Source organism: Melanostigma gelatinosum (assembly GCF_949748355.1).
Source record: "Melanostigma gelatinosum genome assembly, chromosome: 3".
NCBI classification, from domain to species: domain Eukaryota; kingdom Metazoa; phylum Chordata; class Actinopteri; order Perciformes; family Zoarcidae; genus Melanostigma; species Melanostigma gelatinosum.
This window is the reverse complement of record NC_136636.1, coordinates 15183993-15202460: the sequence shown is the minus strand read 5'-3', so window position 1 is coordinate 15202460 and position 18468 is coordinate 15183993. Positions and strand designations below refer to the sequence as shown.

At 42.2% G+C, this 18468-nt stretch overlaps 2 protein-coding genes across 2 annotated transcripts in view; both read left to right on the top strand.

The window, feature by feature from the left end:
• Positions 1-110: 110 nt before the first annotated feature.
• Positions 111-7215, top strand: bap1 (BRCA1 associated deubiquitinase 1). Its single transcript, XM_079265264.1, has 17 exons — positions 111-239; positions 567-596; positions 689-743; positions 944-1076; positions 1845-1964; positions 2396-2457; positions 2604-2746; positions 3037-3115; positions 3199-3322; positions 3593-3716; positions 3809-3987; positions 4239-4366; positions 4500-4963; positions 5211-5449; positions 5652-5744; positions 5846-5918; positions 6319-7215. The coding sequence occupies exons 1-17, from the start codon at positions 203-205 to the stop codon at positions 6450-6452; spliced, it is 2217 nt and encodes a 738-aa protein (XP_079121390.1). The 5' UTR covers positions 111-202; the 3' UTR covers positions 6453-7215.
• A 1644-nt stretch (positions 7216-8859) lies between these two features.
• Positions 8860-18468, top strand: part of bsnb (bassoon (presynaptic cytomatrix protein) b) — a gene marked incomplete at its 5' end in the record, with an annotated part of 53865 nt that continues 44256 nt past the window's right edge. Inside the window, 2 exons of the mRNA XM_079266163.1 lie at positions 8860-9038; positions 15181-15571. Coding sequence (XP_079122289.1) covers positions 8860-9038; positions 15181-15571 — 570 coding nt within the window. The remainder of the gene's footprint in view (positions 9039-15180; positions 15572-18468) is intronic.

The window sequence follows — 18468 nt, the reverse complement described above, 5'->3', positions numbered from 1 at the left end:
TAGGACGTGTTTTTGCGACCCCCTGTCGGTTCTTGATGACGTAGTTTGTAGGCGGCCAATTTCTGTCTATTGTGTTTATCTTGAGCTCTCCACAGTTGTGTCGTGAATGGATACAACATGACCGTTTAAGATTATTACACCTCTTTTGGACATGGACTGGAACACATCTTAAAGATTAGTTCAGCTTGGCTCAAATGTGAAAATGAACAAAGGGTGGCTCGAGCTCGAGAGTGATCCAGGTAAAGACAACACGACAAACAACACAGCGTAACGTTACCCATCGTTAGCTTCCACATACATCCAGATGGACAGGTTAGCTTCCCAAGCAGCTTGACTTATTAAGCGTAGAAAGCGAACTTGAATACAATACAAGATTGAAACACGGTTAAAACGAATATGTATGTCTATTGTCAACTGTTGAGCAAGTTGATGGAGCGAGTAACCAAAGGCAAAATATCAGGAGGATTACCGTTATTAGCTAAAATAATAACGTTAAACTCGTCATTCATGAGGTTTTCTGGTGTGTTCTGTTATTTAACCATAAATAAAACATTTGATAATTTCAGGACTCTTCACTTTGCTGGTTGAAGATTTTGGTGAGTAACGTTTGCACTTTTAAAATAGCTAAATCCTGTCCTGGGGGCTAATAAAGCCAATGAAAATGTGTATTGTATTGTGTATTATGTAGGTATCAAAGGTGTTCAAGTAGAGGAAATCTATGATCTTCAAAGCAAATGCCAAAGGTACGTCATTTGTAACCCACACATGTCTGTTTGGTGAACTGGTGTGTTTGGTTGCGAGTAAATCAATAATGAAACTCTGGCAGATAAATCAGGTAATCCCATCCAAGCTTGTATCTGAATATACAGTGTCCGTGTTCTTACACCCTGTTGAACTGTAGAATCAACACGTGAACAGTGTTTGACATGATTTTATTTTTTAGCCCGGTCTATGGCTTCATCTTCTTGTTCAAGTGGATTGAGGAACGTCGATCCAGGAGGAAAGTAAACACTTTGGTGGATGAGACTTCTGTCATTGATGAGGAAATTGTAAATGATATGTTCTTTGCTCATCAGGTAAGTGTTTGGCTTTGGCAGTTATTGATTGGTATTTTGATTACTGAGCAACTGATCTGTTTTTGAAGTCATAAAGCCTTGAGCTGAGCATGAGCTGTCATGTTATCAGTATTAGATTAGATTAGATGTACTTTATTGTCAGTCACCTAAGGGAAATACATTGTTTTCATTAGTACTGTCCATAATGTAAATACGATGCTCCTGAGCAACTTTCATTCATCGTCAATAATCATAAACAGCCATTTAATATCACATTAGATAACAATTGTTTTAGTATTTAAGTCGTTACTTTTTCATTCAATTTGCAAAACAGTGGCATTTGTACCTTATCTGGCCTCAAAGTCATTTGTGAAAATTATTTGATTAGCCACAAGTATTGATTTTAAATTGTATGAAAAGCCAGAAAATTGTGGTACTTCTAACCAGTACATTCTTTGTGTTTTCATATAATGTAATATATATTGCAAAATGTGTACATTAATATCTCAAATTGAGTGAAATAGTTTTGAAAATGTTTGTCCTATTTGTAAGAAACTGTGCTGCTAAAAAAGAAGCTTGAATACAAATACATATGAAACCAAAGATCTAACTATTCAGTATTAATGAAAGGACAGCCAGTGCTGTTATAGCCCAACATAAGGATCGATTCAACCATACAAAGTAGAAGTCATGCGATATTTTTCTGCTTCCAGCACTTATAAATCATGTCTTGTAATGATGCCATATTCTAACTCTGACTTGTGTTTATGCTGTCATTTATGTCTCTAGCTTATACCAAATTCATGTGCCACCCACGCTTTGTTGAGTGTGCTTCTGAACTGCAGTGGCGTTGAGCTCGGCACCACCCTTAGTCGCATGAAGGCTTTCACGAAAGGCTTTAGCCCAGAGGTAAGATGTTTCTCACACTCACTCATGTATCTGTGTTGTGTTAAGTGTAATTTAATCGTGTGCTTTATATTTACGTTTTAATTAAAAAATCAGTCCTCAGATTTGCTTTTCCTTTGGCTGTTACAGTCTAAGAAATCCTAGGAAGTTGATAAAAACTAAATAGGTGCTGGGTGGAAACACATTAAATATAAAGAACAGACAATGAGCATTTACAACTAGTGTTTGTAGCTCAAACCTAATTTTAAATCAGGAGTTTTTCATTTGTATCAACAGTCTCTCTTTCTCGCTGCATTAAAATGCATGCATATATATATATATATATATATATATATATATATATATATATATATATATATATATGAGGGTAACAGATCATATCTCTCTCCCTCCTGCTCACCCACTGTCATGTTTACATTTAATGTATTTTTCAGAGTAAAGGTTACGCAATAGGAAATGCCCCAGAGCTGGCCAGAGCACATAACAGCCACGCCAGGTAGGTTACAGTCAGTGGTTCCTTTTTAACAATTTCACATCTCTTTGAAAAATGAATCCTATTTGATTGGTCGACGACACTGTGAGAGATGTCCTGCTTTGTACATTCATCAGTTTACAAAGCTCTCTTTCCGTGTTTCTATGGAGACCGGAGCCCAGGCACCTGCCGGAGAAACAGAATGGGATCAGTGCAGTGCGAACTATGGAGGCCTTCCACTTTGTGAGCTATGTGCCCATCAAAGACCGCCTCTTTGAGCTCGACGGACTCAAGGCTTACCCCATTGACCACGGTATGAGAAACACAGTCCTGTTATTTTCACACTGATTTGTAGCATTTTGGCTGGCATCGAAGCACTAAAGGTTGGCATAAAGGCTGAGCATATGTCGACAAGAGGTTTGTGTTGAATTCAAGAGTTCACCTGTTGTTATTTATGTTTTATCATTGTTAGAAGCAGCTTTTATCCAGTGTGTGCCCTGAAATCTGGCCTCATTCATATTGTTATGGGATTCCTTGTTATGACAAATTTGCTATGAATTGCATTAACGCATAAATAAAGTATAATATTCGACTGGATTTCAGGGCCTTGGGGTGAGGAGGAGGAATGGACCGATAAAGCTCGGCGGGTGATCATGGAGAGGATCGGACTGGCCACTGCCGGGTGAGCCCTGAACCAGTTAGCTCACGCAGCGATAATTCACCTCCTCCTTCTTCTTCTCATGCTGTTGCTCTGCTCTTTCTCAGTGAGCCGTACCATGACATTCGCTTCAACCTCATGGCAGTGGTGCCTGACCGCAGGATGAAGTACGAGTCCAAACTGGAAATTCTAAAGAGGAATCGACAGACTGTTCTGGAGGGTCTCCAGAAGGTCAGCAACTACTAGATATCTCCTCACCCGAAATAGAATACAAATAGATGAGTTGTTGTGACCTTTGCTGCAGCATGTCATAGTTGACACTTGTTTTGATGTCCTCATGAGGTATGGCTTATAATTGTTCATGGTAAGCCTCTTTTATAGTATGAGATATAAGATAACGTGATGGGGATGATATTTAGCCAAGCAGGATCTCCTCAGTGACGTCACCTGACATTGGTGAACATGTTGTCAAATATCTTTTGTATGTTGTCATGCCTTCAGATGATCCGGCTCACTCAGCCCGAGCTTGTCCACGACAAGAAGCAGCAGGAGTCTTCCTCCGTTGATGATAACACCACTGCGATCAAGAAAGAGGCAGATGCGGAGCCAGTTACATCCGTAACAGGTACTTAAGTTGGCTTTATTTCCCCGGTCCTTTGTTCAAATACATCTTGTAAACATTCTACTGAAATACACCGACTCTCACATTCGATTCAGTGGACGAGTCAGGAGATCAGTCTAAGGATGCCCCTAGCCCCTCAGGAAACGCTAAGGTCATAGGCAAACCACCAGTCCCCACAGGAGGAGGTCCCCAGCAAGTCACCAGTCCCAACCCTGTCGTTCCGCGGCTGCCTGCCTTCCTGGACAACCACAACTATGCCAAGTCTCCAATGCAGGTAGGAGCAGAAGTAAAGGTCCTGGCTAGTGTGTGTGTTCTGCAGTTTCTTCACCAATTTTGGCCTGACCGGATCTTTGTCAGAGGATTGGGTTGTATTGTACAAAATGCAAACCCACTCTACTGTTAACTAAAAGCCCCTTTGTATGATTTTTTTTCTCTGTTCCTGTTGTTAAGGCAGCTTAAATAGTTAATTAGTTGCTGTAGAAAAAAGATGATGTGGAGTTTTACAAAATATTCTCTGATTAACAGGAAGAGGAGGATCTTGCTGCTAGAGTTGGACGCTCTCGAGGGGCAGCGCCGGCCAAACCCCAATACTCTGACGATGAAGATGATGAGGAGGAGGAGGCGGTCACTGGTTCCGCAAGCACATCCAACAGGTTAGCATTGTAATGAATATATAGGTGTCATTTATTTACATGTTTATGACCTGACTGAAGGAAGCTAAAGCTCTTTAGATTCTTTAGAATCTTTTTAGATTTTGCTCTTGTTTTTGAATTTGTTGTCATTTAGGTTTCGACGGAAGGCAAGTCTGCGATCGCGACCAGGGCGGACAGGGACTGGAATGGAGAGCCAGATTGCCCTCACTGTATTGGCTGAGAAACTGAAGAAGGAAGCCCAAAAGAAAGATGCCCTAAATACACCCCTTTCTGTACGCACAGAAGGGCGCACAGGAGGCATTTGCATCACATCTGCTTCACAGCCCTCCCCCACACCCAGCAACGAAAGCACCGACACAGCCTCTGAGATTGGCAGCGCCTTCAACTCCCCGCTACGCTCCCCCGCACGCTCCCAGGCTGCCACGCGGCCATCCAGTCCAGTGGCATCCCATCTGTCTCGTGTGCTGTTTGGAGAAGATGAGATGCTCAGGCTAGACTCCAGACATAACCGCGCCGTAAGAGAACTGGGTCCCTCTGTCAGCGCAGCCTTGTTGCACCTGCAGGAGGATGGGGTCATCTATGCTCTTCCTCCATCTGGTGAGTGCAAGAGGTCCTTACTATAGTCCGTGTTATATACAAAGGGGATTTTAAAAGCCTCTGTTGAAGCGAGCATTTTAGTCTATCCCTTGATAATCACAGAACAGTCAGAGATTATTAATCATCATATACAATAGGCGTAAACAGGACCTTTAATCAGAATAGCGTACACTATTTTTATTAATGGATTGTCTGAGTCGAGCTCATTTTCATAGATCGCTATTTCATCTCTTCTCTGTAACGGTAGATTTGGCCGCTGATGGCACAAAGCGGCCTTGCACTCTCGAGAAGATAAAAGACAACGAAAAAGCCGACCTCTCGGCAGCAGAAAAGGAAGCCGTGAATGAGGGAGACGAGGGACCGTCTGTGGGGATGAAACAAGAGGAGAGCAAAGATGGAGCAGAGGTGAAGCCGAGCAAGGAAAAGTCCAATGCTACGGAAACTACAGCAGACAGCAAGCACCCCGGGGAGAAGTACTCTCCCAAAGTAAGTCCAAGGATTTCCTCGCGTTATAACTGTAATATGTACCTTGATGTTTTTATCAGCCTGCCAATATGTGTTTTTGACATCACATTCGTCTCACATTTCTTCCTTGGGCTGCTAATACGTTGTTTATAAAGCTGTGTACTATAAAGGTATATTAAACAACAAACACACTGAGCGGTTCATCTTTTTCCATCTCTTGCAGGAGCTGCTTGCACTGCTCAAGTGTGTGGAGGCCGACATTGCCAATTATGAGGTGTATCGAAAGGAGGAAGTAGAAAAGAGAAAGAAATACAAAGTAGGTTTTGTTTACCTGGAACCAATCCAGTTTTTGGTGTTTGGTGAGTGAGACATTGTTTTGGTTGGCTTTTAATGAAAAATGTGTTTTCATTTGATCAGATCGATGATCAGAGGAGGACCCATAATTACGATGAGTTCATCTGCACCTTTATATCAATGCTGGCCCAAGAAGGTAAGCCTCTCGCTCTCTCGCTCTCGCTCTCTCTCTCTCATTCTCTTTCTCTTTCTCTTTCTCTTTCTCTTTCTCTTTCTGTCTCTTTCTCTTTACCCTTTCCATTAGAAAATACATTTAAACCTTTTAAAGTTCCACTTATATTCCTGGGTTCTTTGTGGTGGATCATTAGTGCCCAAATGTTTCATACCTCTCCATTCACATCACATCATATTTATGGATATTGTTGTAGAACACATACAGGGTCACGCATTTGTATGCATGTCCCTCCTAAAAAGTAGAAATAAAAGACAATAAATACCATTTTATCCACCACACATTTGTACAATCCTAGTTACATGCTAAAATCTGTTGTTATTTCTTTGCTCCTTCACTCACTCTGACTGGGTATCTTCTTCAGGCATGTTGGCCAGCCTTGTGGAGCAAAACATCTCCGTGCGTCGCCGTCAGGGAGTGAGCATCGGCAGGTTGCACAAACAGAGGAAGCCCGATCGCAGGAAACGCTCCCGACCGTACAAAGCCAAGCGCCAGTAACTTCAAACAATCACGACTTCTGTAAGAAACCAAGCAATCGCCACAGAGAAAATGAAATGAACGCAATCCTGAACCTCTGTTCTAACGGCAGTCTAGGGTTGTATTTTAGTCTGAGCCTCCTCTCCTCCATGAAATCGACCATGTGTTTGGTTAGTTCTTATCATTTATGTATATATGTACTACCATTTTACTCTCAATGTAAATTTTCTTCTTACTTGTGCCACTGCTATTGACTGTTTGTAAATATGAAAAAAGGCATGTGCCCAAGGGTGTGTCGCATGCTTTTTTTTTATCTGGCAGAGCATTCATTATTATTGAAAGACCTCCTCTACAGTCTTATGGTTAGTTTAGTATGTCAATAAATATTCAATTTGGTAACAATAAGTTGATATTTTCTCAACTGCATCCCTTACCCATGTTTTTATGGTGCCAATGAAGTATTGAGTGTTCTGACAAAAGAAGGTGTTTTATTCCTCCATAGCATTTCAGTTATAATCTCTTCACTGTTGGTAATTCCCCTTGTAACATAAAAAAAACATCTTTTAATCACACTCTTGAATGTTTTTTCAACAAAGGGTCTCTTGCTGTGTATGAATATCTTTTGAGGTCCGGCAAATGAAAAACACGCTGTTATTTTTGTTATTTTTGTACTTGAAATGGATCTCAAAGTGAGTGAATATTAAGTTGGATGTGTGATCTTGTATGTTTTTGTACATATGTAACTGTTAATTGGCTCACCACTGAGTTCAGTTGTTCTGTGTGCTTGCCGATTCATACTACAATAAAGTCAATAAAATGTCTTGCTATAATCAAGATTTCACTCTTTTTTTTTTAATGGGTCTAGAATGGTTGATCCAGGATTACAGTATTTTATATTTGTGTAGGATTCCCCCTCATAGTACAACAACATGTTTACCAATGTTGTTAACTCTTAGGTTACAAATCTTAGTAAGTAAACAAGATTAGGTTTATTAGATCTAAGTGTTTTATTGTAGTGACAGTTGGTGTACACTAGGGAGAGCAATCCTTCAGGAGCGAGTGGACCATCTCAGAATCATCTCTATACGCTGTAAAGAGAGATGGTCCACAATAAGATGGACTGCAGAGGGACTTGTGGCACCATGACTGTGATGTACATGTGTATTTAGATGCATATTTTGTATTCTTAGTGTGTTTGTACTGGTGTTATTTTAAAATAATTATATATTTTCCAGAACAATTTCACTTTTTCTCTTAGAACAGTATTTATTGTTTTATTTGTAGTAAAATACTGCAGAGCTACATTTCTTTTTTTTTCTGAATGAAATAACATTTTCACATCAACCAAATTAGTAAACAAGTCGTTTGTCACATATAACATAATTTACCACTAGTCAAAACCATCAAACTGAATTTTTGATTCTCTCTTGCCATGAAGTTGTTCATTTAATTTTCCATCTGACACTGTCAGTCTTTACCACACGTTTGAGCACTAATATGATCAGAGTGGTCGAGGAGAGTAGAAAATACCCCTCACCCACACAGTTGTACATAGTGTTATGTCACCACTGTTTGCCTCTGATTTGGTTTAGAGACACAGACCAAGATCTGTGGGTTTAGAAATATTAGATCTGCAACTAGCAGTTATTTTCATTATGAATAAATCAATTTTCCCTTTTCTCAATTAGTTGTTTATTCAATTGGTTGAAACTACATCAGATAATGATTTTTTTGGTAAATGGCCACCATTTTTAGAATTTCCCAAAGCCCTAGCTGCTGATCAAGAGTCCAAACAGCAAAAAGTATTTAGTTTAAAATTGTAAAAGACCAGAAAACCAGCAGTATATTCAAAAGCTGGAACCAAGATGTATTGGCCTCTTTGCTTAAATGACGTATCCCAATCGATTATCAAGATAGTTGCTGATTAATTGTCCAATAGATTATGCGATTAATAGTCTTAGTTTTACATAATTTTGTAATTAAATAATGAGTAAGCACAAATAATTTATATACTGTGGACCTCTTTCAGGCTCACAGGAACATAAATGCAAAATATGGACAAACATAACATTTCAAACAAATCATGTGTGATGTTGCTGGTCATTTCGGTTCATGGTATGTGAGGGACAGACATGTATTACATCAGGGAGGTCCCAGTGGTCTCCAGTCAGAGGGCTCAGAGCTATTTGCGTGGTTACTTGAGATAAGCGAGCGTCGTGAACGCGCACGTACGAGCCACTCGAGTTCCCACCCATTGCGTCAGCGCGCTCCCTCACCCTCTCCGTCAGCGCGCGTGCTCCGTGCAGGATGCTGAATTGTAGGTGATGATGGCGGAAGGGGAGCAGCGCTGAGTTTCATCTGAGTTTTTACCACAGCTGTAGAACCACCTACAACATCGTTTCTCTCCGTCGAGACCTATCCCGAGGCGATGGGGAACGAGGCCAGCATGGAGGGGGAGGGACAGGCGGGACAGCCCGGCCCCGCCGTCCCTGCAGCGGGGGCTCCGGCTTCCATTTCAGCACCACCGGACTCTGGACAGCTCATCAAGCCGAGCAATGGAGCGCCAGCCGGAGGAAGTGGGGCTGGACCCGGGCCGGGGATTAACAGGTAGCCGTTATAGCTAGGACGCTTCTCCGACAAACTGTGGAGAGAAATCGGGGAAGGCGACACGGCAGCGTGGCGTGTAGGCTACGGTACATCTGTACGATGTGGAGCGTAGATAGGCTTTAGGATCAACCGACTGCGTGGAGATAGACCTGAATCGGTGCTTAATTATTTATTTCAATATCCCTGTCAACACAATTCACCACCCCGTTTGAGACCCATTTCTGCTCCTTGACAGCACCATCCTTTTTACTCAACGTCTATTTGGGTCGAAGTCACCTTTCGTAACGCAATGCTTTCGATGTAGAATCAATAGTACGTGAATACAGCTCTGAAACGCTTCAGTGGGGATTTCTACGCCCGTTTTCACGGTGTCTGTCCTCGGGCATCAGCAGCTAAGTAACATGAATGAATGAGCGACATTTTCCTGCTCATAGTGAGGCACTGCCAAGTAAATATGAATACTTCCAAATGGGTCTCGCAGATATTAATGTCCCTCATATAGCTTCAGGTGATAAATAAATTATAAAATGTAAATGATGTAAAGTGCAGCTGCATCTCATGTTGAATGGCTCTCTCGGTTCCATTACGGGTTGATTTCCTGAACATGCCGCGACATGAAAACCGGCAAATGAAAAGTCATTCTAATAAATCACCTTCCTGCTGGTGTGGATCGTTGTGTAGGGGGACAATGCTGCCGTCAGACGGAGTCACATGTGAGCGCAGGACCGTAACGCATATGTGCCATATAGCTGCCTCACTCATCACTTCTCAAACCAAATCAATATGTGGAAATTGTTTTCCACCACTATACCACTACACAGCACAGAAAAAGAGGTAATTTCTTCAGGGAGAGTGGTGTTGCATCTCACCATCAACAAAAAAAAAATCCAGACACTGAGCCCAGACACATGAACAGTTATGGTAGCCTTACATAACAGTATTATGTTATTTTTGGCATGTTGCATATGAAAACTCAATTGTTGTGCTATTAGAAGGCAAAATGATCAGATACATGTATTAGCCTTTACCTAAATCCAGCCCAAATCATTAGTGTTTAACCACATGTAGCCTGTAGGCCTCTGCCTGTGTGTGGGAGGGATTACCCTTCCAACAAGATCTGATATTGCCTTAATTACACAGTTCAGCAGTTGCAAACCTGAATAGCACATGCAGAGGCACAGCTGTGTCTTGGACGTGTCACACCTGCTCACATTCTCTCTGTACTTGCCATTTTAGCTTACCAACCAAAAAGATGTATATGATTCATTCAATTCTAAAATTCAAGCCGGTTCTTTGAAAAGTCTGTCTTGCCTGATTCACGTCATTACACACAATGATTGTAAGGTGTATTGTGGAGCTGTGTGTGTTCTGCCACTGTAACTATGGTATAGGCCTACCTCTGACCATGTTGAGCCTGTCTGTGTTTCTATTTATATGTAACCTCGTGATCCTTTCACATCTAGTTTTCTCTCTGCTATCCACCTTGATGTGTCTCATAATGGGATGTAGAGTGCTGAGAGACAGAGAGAGAGAGAGAGAGAGAGAGAGAGAGAGAGAGAGAGAGAGAGAGAGAGAGAGAGAGAGAGAGAGAGAGAGTATATCATATGGCTGATTAAAATGGGTTTCTTAAGATCAGGGCCCCCACATTCAGTCTGAATCTTCCCTTAGAAATACTCTTCCACAAAGTAGTTGTGAGAGTGTAAGAAACAAAGAGACAGTGGCTGTGTTGAGACTGTAGATAGGAGACTTTTATCCTAATTAAAATGAGTTGCAGCATGTTATGAATTTGCCAATTAATATAAATGGCCACATAATATACTATACATAAATTCATTGCTGTCAAAGAGCTAAATCTGAGCCCATGTAGCTATGGGAGTCACCCTACCCTTCATCTCCACAAAGCACCACAATAGTTGTTTTCTGCATTTACCAGAACAGCTATGACTAAGTGCACAGTCATCCTGACTTGATGGAAGCCTTGGCAATTGTAAAAAAGACTTCCTTGTGTTGAACGTGTGGTCCAGATATGTTCTGTGTTTGCAACAATGTTCATCTCACTGTTTTCTGTCTAACAACCACATTAGTGAAGGGCTGCACTTGTTCCTTCATGTAAGATCCTATGTTATGAAGTGCTGCGAGCTACTTGACTCAGTCTTTTAAAACTATGTAAATCATTAAGCAATGTAAATCCAAATAAATCAAAAGTCCATTACAAACCTGAACAAAGCTATATTCATAAAACCCATGAACATGATGGATACGGTCATGTTCTTCATAATTAATTTACCTTCATGAAAGCACTGTTCACCGTGCAGCCGACACACCAAAGGGTTATCACAACTCAAACAAACAATACAAAAGGCGTTCTTATTATTATTTATAACATATAACAGCCACAGGCTTGAGAAAATGAATGGCTACCTCTGAGTCATTGACGTTGTAGCATTGTTGTCCAAAAAGTGACGTTACTCTTCAATCTAAACACCTGTGAATTATTATCTCTGCCACGAGGATAATGCGATTGGTTGTGTGTGTGTGTGCGTCCGTGAGTGAGTGAGTGAGTGAATGTGCACTACTGTGTCTTTCCATTCTGCTGCAGCAAACTGCATAATATTTTGGGTGGCCAGTTTATAGCCGCATGCTGTACATTATATGTAGGTGGTTAAGCTGACTAAACCAGTAAATATTCTCCTCAGTACGCTGCATTATCTCAGACTGTACGGTCCATCGCAAATATACTGTGACTAAACTACGGCTAAGCTGAACTCTGCTCAACTTTCATTGACCACTCTGCGTATTTTGGCAGAACCAACACTGTGTTTGGTGAGGTAGAGGCAGACACATTGGTGCGCCTAACCCCCGGTTTGAGACACAGAGCGAAGCACAATATTCTTTATTCAGATGGTTTGAAAACTCTCTGAAGTTTGTGGAAATACCTTCAGAACAGCGGTTAGTGTTGTTAAATGACCTTCTGTGTTTTTAAAAGATCACCGGTTATATATTTTTATGAAATCAAATGCTTAGCTCCGTGACTTGAATATATCGGCAATACACACAAGGCATTTACTGGGGCCATAGTGGAGCCTGCCATTCATCTGAATGACACTCAAACAATAACCATAAAACAAGGCATAGCCGTGACACACACTGCAGTGTATGTGTGTGTGTGTGTGTGTGTGTGTGTGTGTGTGTGTGTGTGTGTGTGTGCTGTCTTTGGGATCATTGTTTGAAGGCCACTTGTTGTGATTTTGATGTAGTCGGCTTCATCTGACAAGAGTTTTCTAATGTGACGCACTGCAGGTGGGGGATTTCAAATTTCAGCACTAATACATTTGACCACCATGATGGCGACTACTGTGTCTCTGCAGGAATCGCTCCCTCGTCCATGTCTCGACTGCTCATCAATTATGTTTTGAGGGCCGAGCAAGCTTGCCTCGTACTAAATGATGAAACGGCTGCAAATAATGGATATGAGAAGCGCCATGGCCTGTAACACTGCTACCTCTGTGAGAGACTGTAATAATTAGTTCAGTGAATAGTGTAACAGCCCTGACGTGGGTCTATTTGTCACAGCCTCTGACACAGGTTTGGCTAATTGAAAAACAACAAAAAATCATTCCATTTGTGTCTTTTTCATTGAGTGGGAATACAGCACAAAGTAACTCTTTGCTGCTAACAACATCAACCAAAACTGCTTCTTTAAAAGGATGCATTTGTCATCATTTGTGACAGACATCTCTTGAATGTCCTCTTTGTCCTACTTTCACCCCAGCAGCTGATAAAAAGCACTTAAACCTCTTGTCCAACAAGCAAGGTGTCCAGCAGGCACAGTTAAATCCAGCTGAAATCTCAAATTAAAAAGTTGAAAGTATTAGTAGTAAAAATCATTACCTTGTTCCATTTTACTTCCAAAAAGTCAGTAGCCGCTGACATTCCTGAAACCTTTGTGGAGACAGAAGAGTTGTTTAATTTATGGTACACTTGATGCCTTTAACATGCTTTTGGCCATCATGAACACATTGTGCATTCAAACATGTTAAAGTGTGATGCATCCACTCTCTCTTTGGTTTGACCTTTAAATATTACTAAATGGACGACACACGATAGGTTTCACTGAGAAGCCCGAGGTAAGTTTCATTTCCAGTGGACAGAGGAATAAATCAATGAGAAACATATAGAATCTCCATTAAAGGGACACTGATACAGATATTCTGTGTCGGGCTGAAATTAAGCACCCGTCTTATTTTCTACTGTTCCAAGCTACATATTTGACACGTGAGATGTCAGTGTGAGGTCATTTTATTTTAAATTGGAAAGAGACTAGATGTTAATTGTTCTGTTAACCCTTTCGAAGTTATGTAATGAGTCGGCACCTTGTACCAGTTAATACTTTGATTTATGCTCTGATGGTGCAACACTGCTGGAGGAAGCTGGGTAAACGGGCCCACAGTTGGCTGCTGAGATGTTACTGAACTTACCTTTGATTCAATGTGTCCTCATTCTGGATTCAAATTGAAAATGGACTTGAAGATTCAATTTTGACCAAAGTTGTTGAGTCAGGAACCAGAGAGGCTCTGATGCTTCCACACATTCGTGGGTATTTTACAAAAGAGGAAATAATTCGTTTCTGTTATTGATTAAAGCTGCTCTTCATATATTTTCTTTAATTACCCAATCGTTAGTATTTCGATCTGTTTGATGGAGTATTCTAGAACTACTTTCTCTGGTTTGAGACACTCTGCGTACTCTGCCAAACATGGCGTCCACTTTGTGCTCGTTACAACACAACTCAGGTATATACGCTATCTTTTAAAGGAAAACGTTTCACATACACTGATTCATCAGATAAGATTGATACGACTCTTCTCATCTAAATCGCTGCAAGACAGAGAACAAGCTTATCTCCCAAAATGTTACAAAAATGAACTATTCCTTCAAGTGACACTGGGATATTGTTTTGCAGGAAGCTCCCATTACAAAAGAATGGCAGCTTACAAACCCTTCACTATTTGTGATAAAGTAAGCAATCTGTACCGGTTTAGACACAAATCCTCAAGTTGTTCTCAGTGGACTCCCATTATGGATGAGAATGTCGAAAGGAATCTTCTGAAAAGGCGTCTCTTTTTGCCAGAGGCTTTGCATAAATCACAAGAGACTCCACATGGGTATCTTTGCCATTCAAGTGATGATTATTATGTGAATCTGCCTTCTGTCTTGTGAGAACACCCGGAGGATTTAGACTGCACTTGTCCACTCTGTGTATCAGTGGTCAATAGCTTTAACAATATCCTCAAAAGTCCAATTTAGCCTCAAACAGAGTGAGAGTGGTGGTCAGCCCACTGGCAGGATTGTGTTTAATTTCAAATGTTACAGTCCAGTGATGGTTTGAAAAGTGCAGGTTTTTCCTGATGGGCTCAGGACGGTGAACACAGGACTCCTGAGGGGGAGTGGAACAAGGTCGGAGTAGTGCAGCAGCTCAATTTATGGGCTAGGACTCATAAATGCTAACATGCTCTATTTTCTTTCTTTCTTTCCTCCCTTTATTTCCACCGTTCTCTCACTGTGGATGCAGAGCTGCTGCTGAGTCTTTGAAGATGACGGGCATGACAAAACAAGATCTAAGTTGTTATGACAGAGGAAATCCTCCATTCCAATTTAACTGTTGACACCAATCCCTGAGGGCCGGAATGAGCAAGAAAACCAAAAGTTTACAATGCTGTTGTCTGATACACTGCATTTGTTCCACCCTAAACACGTCGCTGAGGCCAGAACAGAACAGCTTCAAAGAGTGAAAACCAGCCACAAGGAGCCCTTCACAGAAACCGATAGAGGCAATATAAAATATTCAACATATGCCTCTCTGTTGGCCAAGGTTTTGAGTAGTCTGATATCACACTATGAACAACAATAAAATCTTTTAATGGCATGTGGACCTTGTGCATCTCACAGCTGAAGGCTTCCAAAATATACCACTCAAGCAAAAGAACAGCTCCATCTTGAAATTGAACAGAGATCACTGGTATAAAACCAGTGTGTGACAAATTGTTTCTGCTGGGAGGCAAATGTTGTCAGCGTTAACTACAGAGAAATGTGTATTACCAATTGCCATCCACCTCTGTGTTCTCTTCATCATCTCTATCAGACCACCTCCGTCAGACCCGGGACCTAAAGCAGGAGTCCAGAGTGGTCACGGGACAGGGGACAGGTTGGCCTCCCACGAAACCCGACAGCACGCTGCGCCTCAAGGAGAGCAGGGCCAGGGTCATGTGGCCAGGAAGAGTCTGCATGTGGATGTGGGAAGCAGCAGGACTGGGAGGTCCCCCTCCGTGTCCCCAGACCGAGGCAGTGTCCCCACGTCCCCTTACTCTGTGCCACAAATTGCACCCATGCCCAGCAGCAAACTGTGCCCCGTCTGCAAAACCACCGACCTGATGGGCACCGGGGACGACAAGCCTAACTTCAACACCTGCACCCAGTGCTGCTCCATGGTGTGCACCCAGTGTGGCTTCAACCCCAACCCTCATCTCACAGAGGTAAGCAGTGCGTTTTTTAACAATACCAGTGTTGTACTTTCATGATTGGAACATTTTTCTATTCTCCCCCAGTTCTGTAGTAGTTTACTCAACAACCAACCTAATACATACATATAGTAGACATGGTATGTATGGGAAGTCACCACTGTCGCTCTGCCCTCAATTACAAAACCAGTCAACATCTGCCATTGTGCATTCACACGGAAAACTAAAACATCTAAAACACAAAATGGAAAAAAAAAGCTGTCGTACAATCGACTGCACAAACAGATTCAGAATGAATTCAAGCATACAGTGTTATAGACTGCCTGAAGTGAGGGAGGCGGTAAGTGAATACCAGTGTATCAGTGCATACCATATATATGCAGCGTCTTCATAAAGCACATCAACAGGAATACAAAGTCTCTTACAGTGAGTGCACGTTTAAACATTTTGATCAAAGTGGGTGATTCAGATACTTCATTTTTGGTTTTCTTTGTCCTGTGGTAATTATTTCTCATTGACATTTGTGAGTCATGTCGTTGACGACTACTATTGTAGTCAAGTTGGCTGTGACTGGCCTGCAGGCTGGATTGCACCAACTGAAACTGCGCAAGGATGTAATTTAGATGCGCGGCTGATTGAGAGCTGTGAACTTCCTAATTCTGGCCATTGTTCGCCTTGATTGATGAAGTGTTTAATGATTAATGGGCTCATGATCTTTCATCCCCAAAGACCTGCTTATCACACAATTCTTTGCCCAGTAACATATTGGTCACTTCCTATTAGCTGTAAGGAAATCGTAGGCCCTTATGTTGAGCAAGTGCTACGTTCTTTTACATCTGATGTTCATAGTTAATGCACACAAGACTTGAACAAAGCTCTATCCATCCTTTGTGACAGGCTCTAGTGAGCATCCAAATCATGCACATGAGCCTCTCCCAAACAAAGCTTTTTATAACACCTCCCCCCATCATTCACGGTCATTCATGTGCATCTAAACAGTCATCATTGTTAACAGGTAGCTGAGAAAGCCTATTGCCTTCATCCTAAAATAAATCACTTGCCTAATTTGAATTAGTCTATGCTTCGCTGTTACTGTGAGTCAAGTGTGGCTGTGTCATCTGTCACAAAGTTTCACATCAACTCCAGTGAGTCATGTTGCAAATTGCAGCCAAGATGCGATGTCAGTTAAGCTGGCCTGCAGAGCAACTGTGGGCTGAATGAATAGGATTCAGGGAGTAGATGTTTAGTTTTTTAACTGGAGATGCATGCATGCAAATGTTGAATACGCTCTTGCATGAGCGCATATTTGTGTGTGTAAGAAGGGAGACTCTGCAAAAGATGGTAGTGGGAGGTGGAAGGACTAGAAAGAAATGCGTGGACCAAAATGGAGACAGACAGAAAAGAATAGATCATGGCAGGAAGTGAAGGAGAACATGGCAGCAAAGAGAACCACGGAGGTGGATGCTATGGGTACTTTTTAGCTCAGCCTTGGTGAGCTTGTCAGATGCTGACAAGGAGAGAGACTCTGAGGGAAAGCGCTCAGCCTCTGGAAACCTGGAAATTTACCCCCTTAACCTACTTAGCATGGATTGGGCTTTTGCCTCACTGCAGCAGATCTAACACAGCCTTATTTCCCATCAGTGAAATTGATGATGGCTACGTAGTTGCCCGATCAAGGTGACGATAACGACGAAGAAGTTCCAGTATCGTCTCTTGATCACAACACAGGCTCAGTCCGGGTTCATGCCCCGCTTTGTCAGAGATGTGTCTGTTTACGAATAGTTGTCAGACACTGATTGAACCGTCCAGGATTATGGGGATAACAACAGTAAAATCTGTTGTTGAACAGGCTTTCCTCTCAACTGACAGAAAGATGGCAGTGCTGATTAAAGTGTTGATAACCAAGGGCGCTTCCATATTTGGATATTTTATATTGTGCTTATTCACCACAAAGTCCCAAATGGTATCTCTGGCCTGGCTGTGTTTACAGTAACAACCTGGTGATGGGAATGCAATTCAGAGAGACGGTATGTGCCACAGATGTGATGTGCCACAGTCTGTTACAGAGCTGTCAGTCAAGCTGAGACGGACAGGTTTATTTCGAAGCTTTGGTGGAGAAGGTGCAAGCAATCATACACGTGCGCTTGTACGTATGTGTGCGCATGATAAAATACAAAAAAATAGTTATAAAGGCGGTGTTCAATTAAAGACATTGTGATCAATGAAAGAGGAAAATAGGAAGGCAGACAGTCAAGTCATAGACAGACTTGGAGACGGAGAATAACAGAGAGCGATAATGAAAGTACCACAGACACACCCCCCCCCCCCCCCCCAGACAGTGTTCTCCCACCATCATACAGGGGAACATCTGCCTTATAATTGGTACAATTTCTATTTATAGATCATACCCTCCTTCTGTCTGCATTGATGGCCAGGTCCTGAGAAGCCACAGCTGAGAGAGAGAGAGAGAGAGAGAGAGAGAGAGAGAGAGAGCGAGAGAGAGAGAGAGCGAGAGGGAGAGAGAGAGAGAGAGAGAGAGAGAGAGAGAGAGAGAGAGAGAGAGCGAGAGAGCGAGAGGGAGAGCGAGGGAGGGAGAGAGAGAGAGAGAGAGAGAGAGAGCGAGAGGGAGGGAGAGCGAGAGGGAGGGAGAGCGAGAGGGAGAGCGAGAGAGAGCGAGAGAGAGAGAGAGCGAGGGAGGAAGAGAGAGAGAGAGAGAGAGAGAGAGGGAGAGAGGGAGAGAGAGCGAGAGGGAGGAAGAGAGAGAGAGAGAGAGAGAGAGAGGGAGAGAGGGAGAGAGAGAGCTGTGTAGGGGGGGGGAGAGAAAAGCATCATCATAAATTAACCATAATAGTCAGAGTGTTCACGCTCTGCAACACTACATTGATTCAGCTCAGAGTGCTGGGGCACTTTGA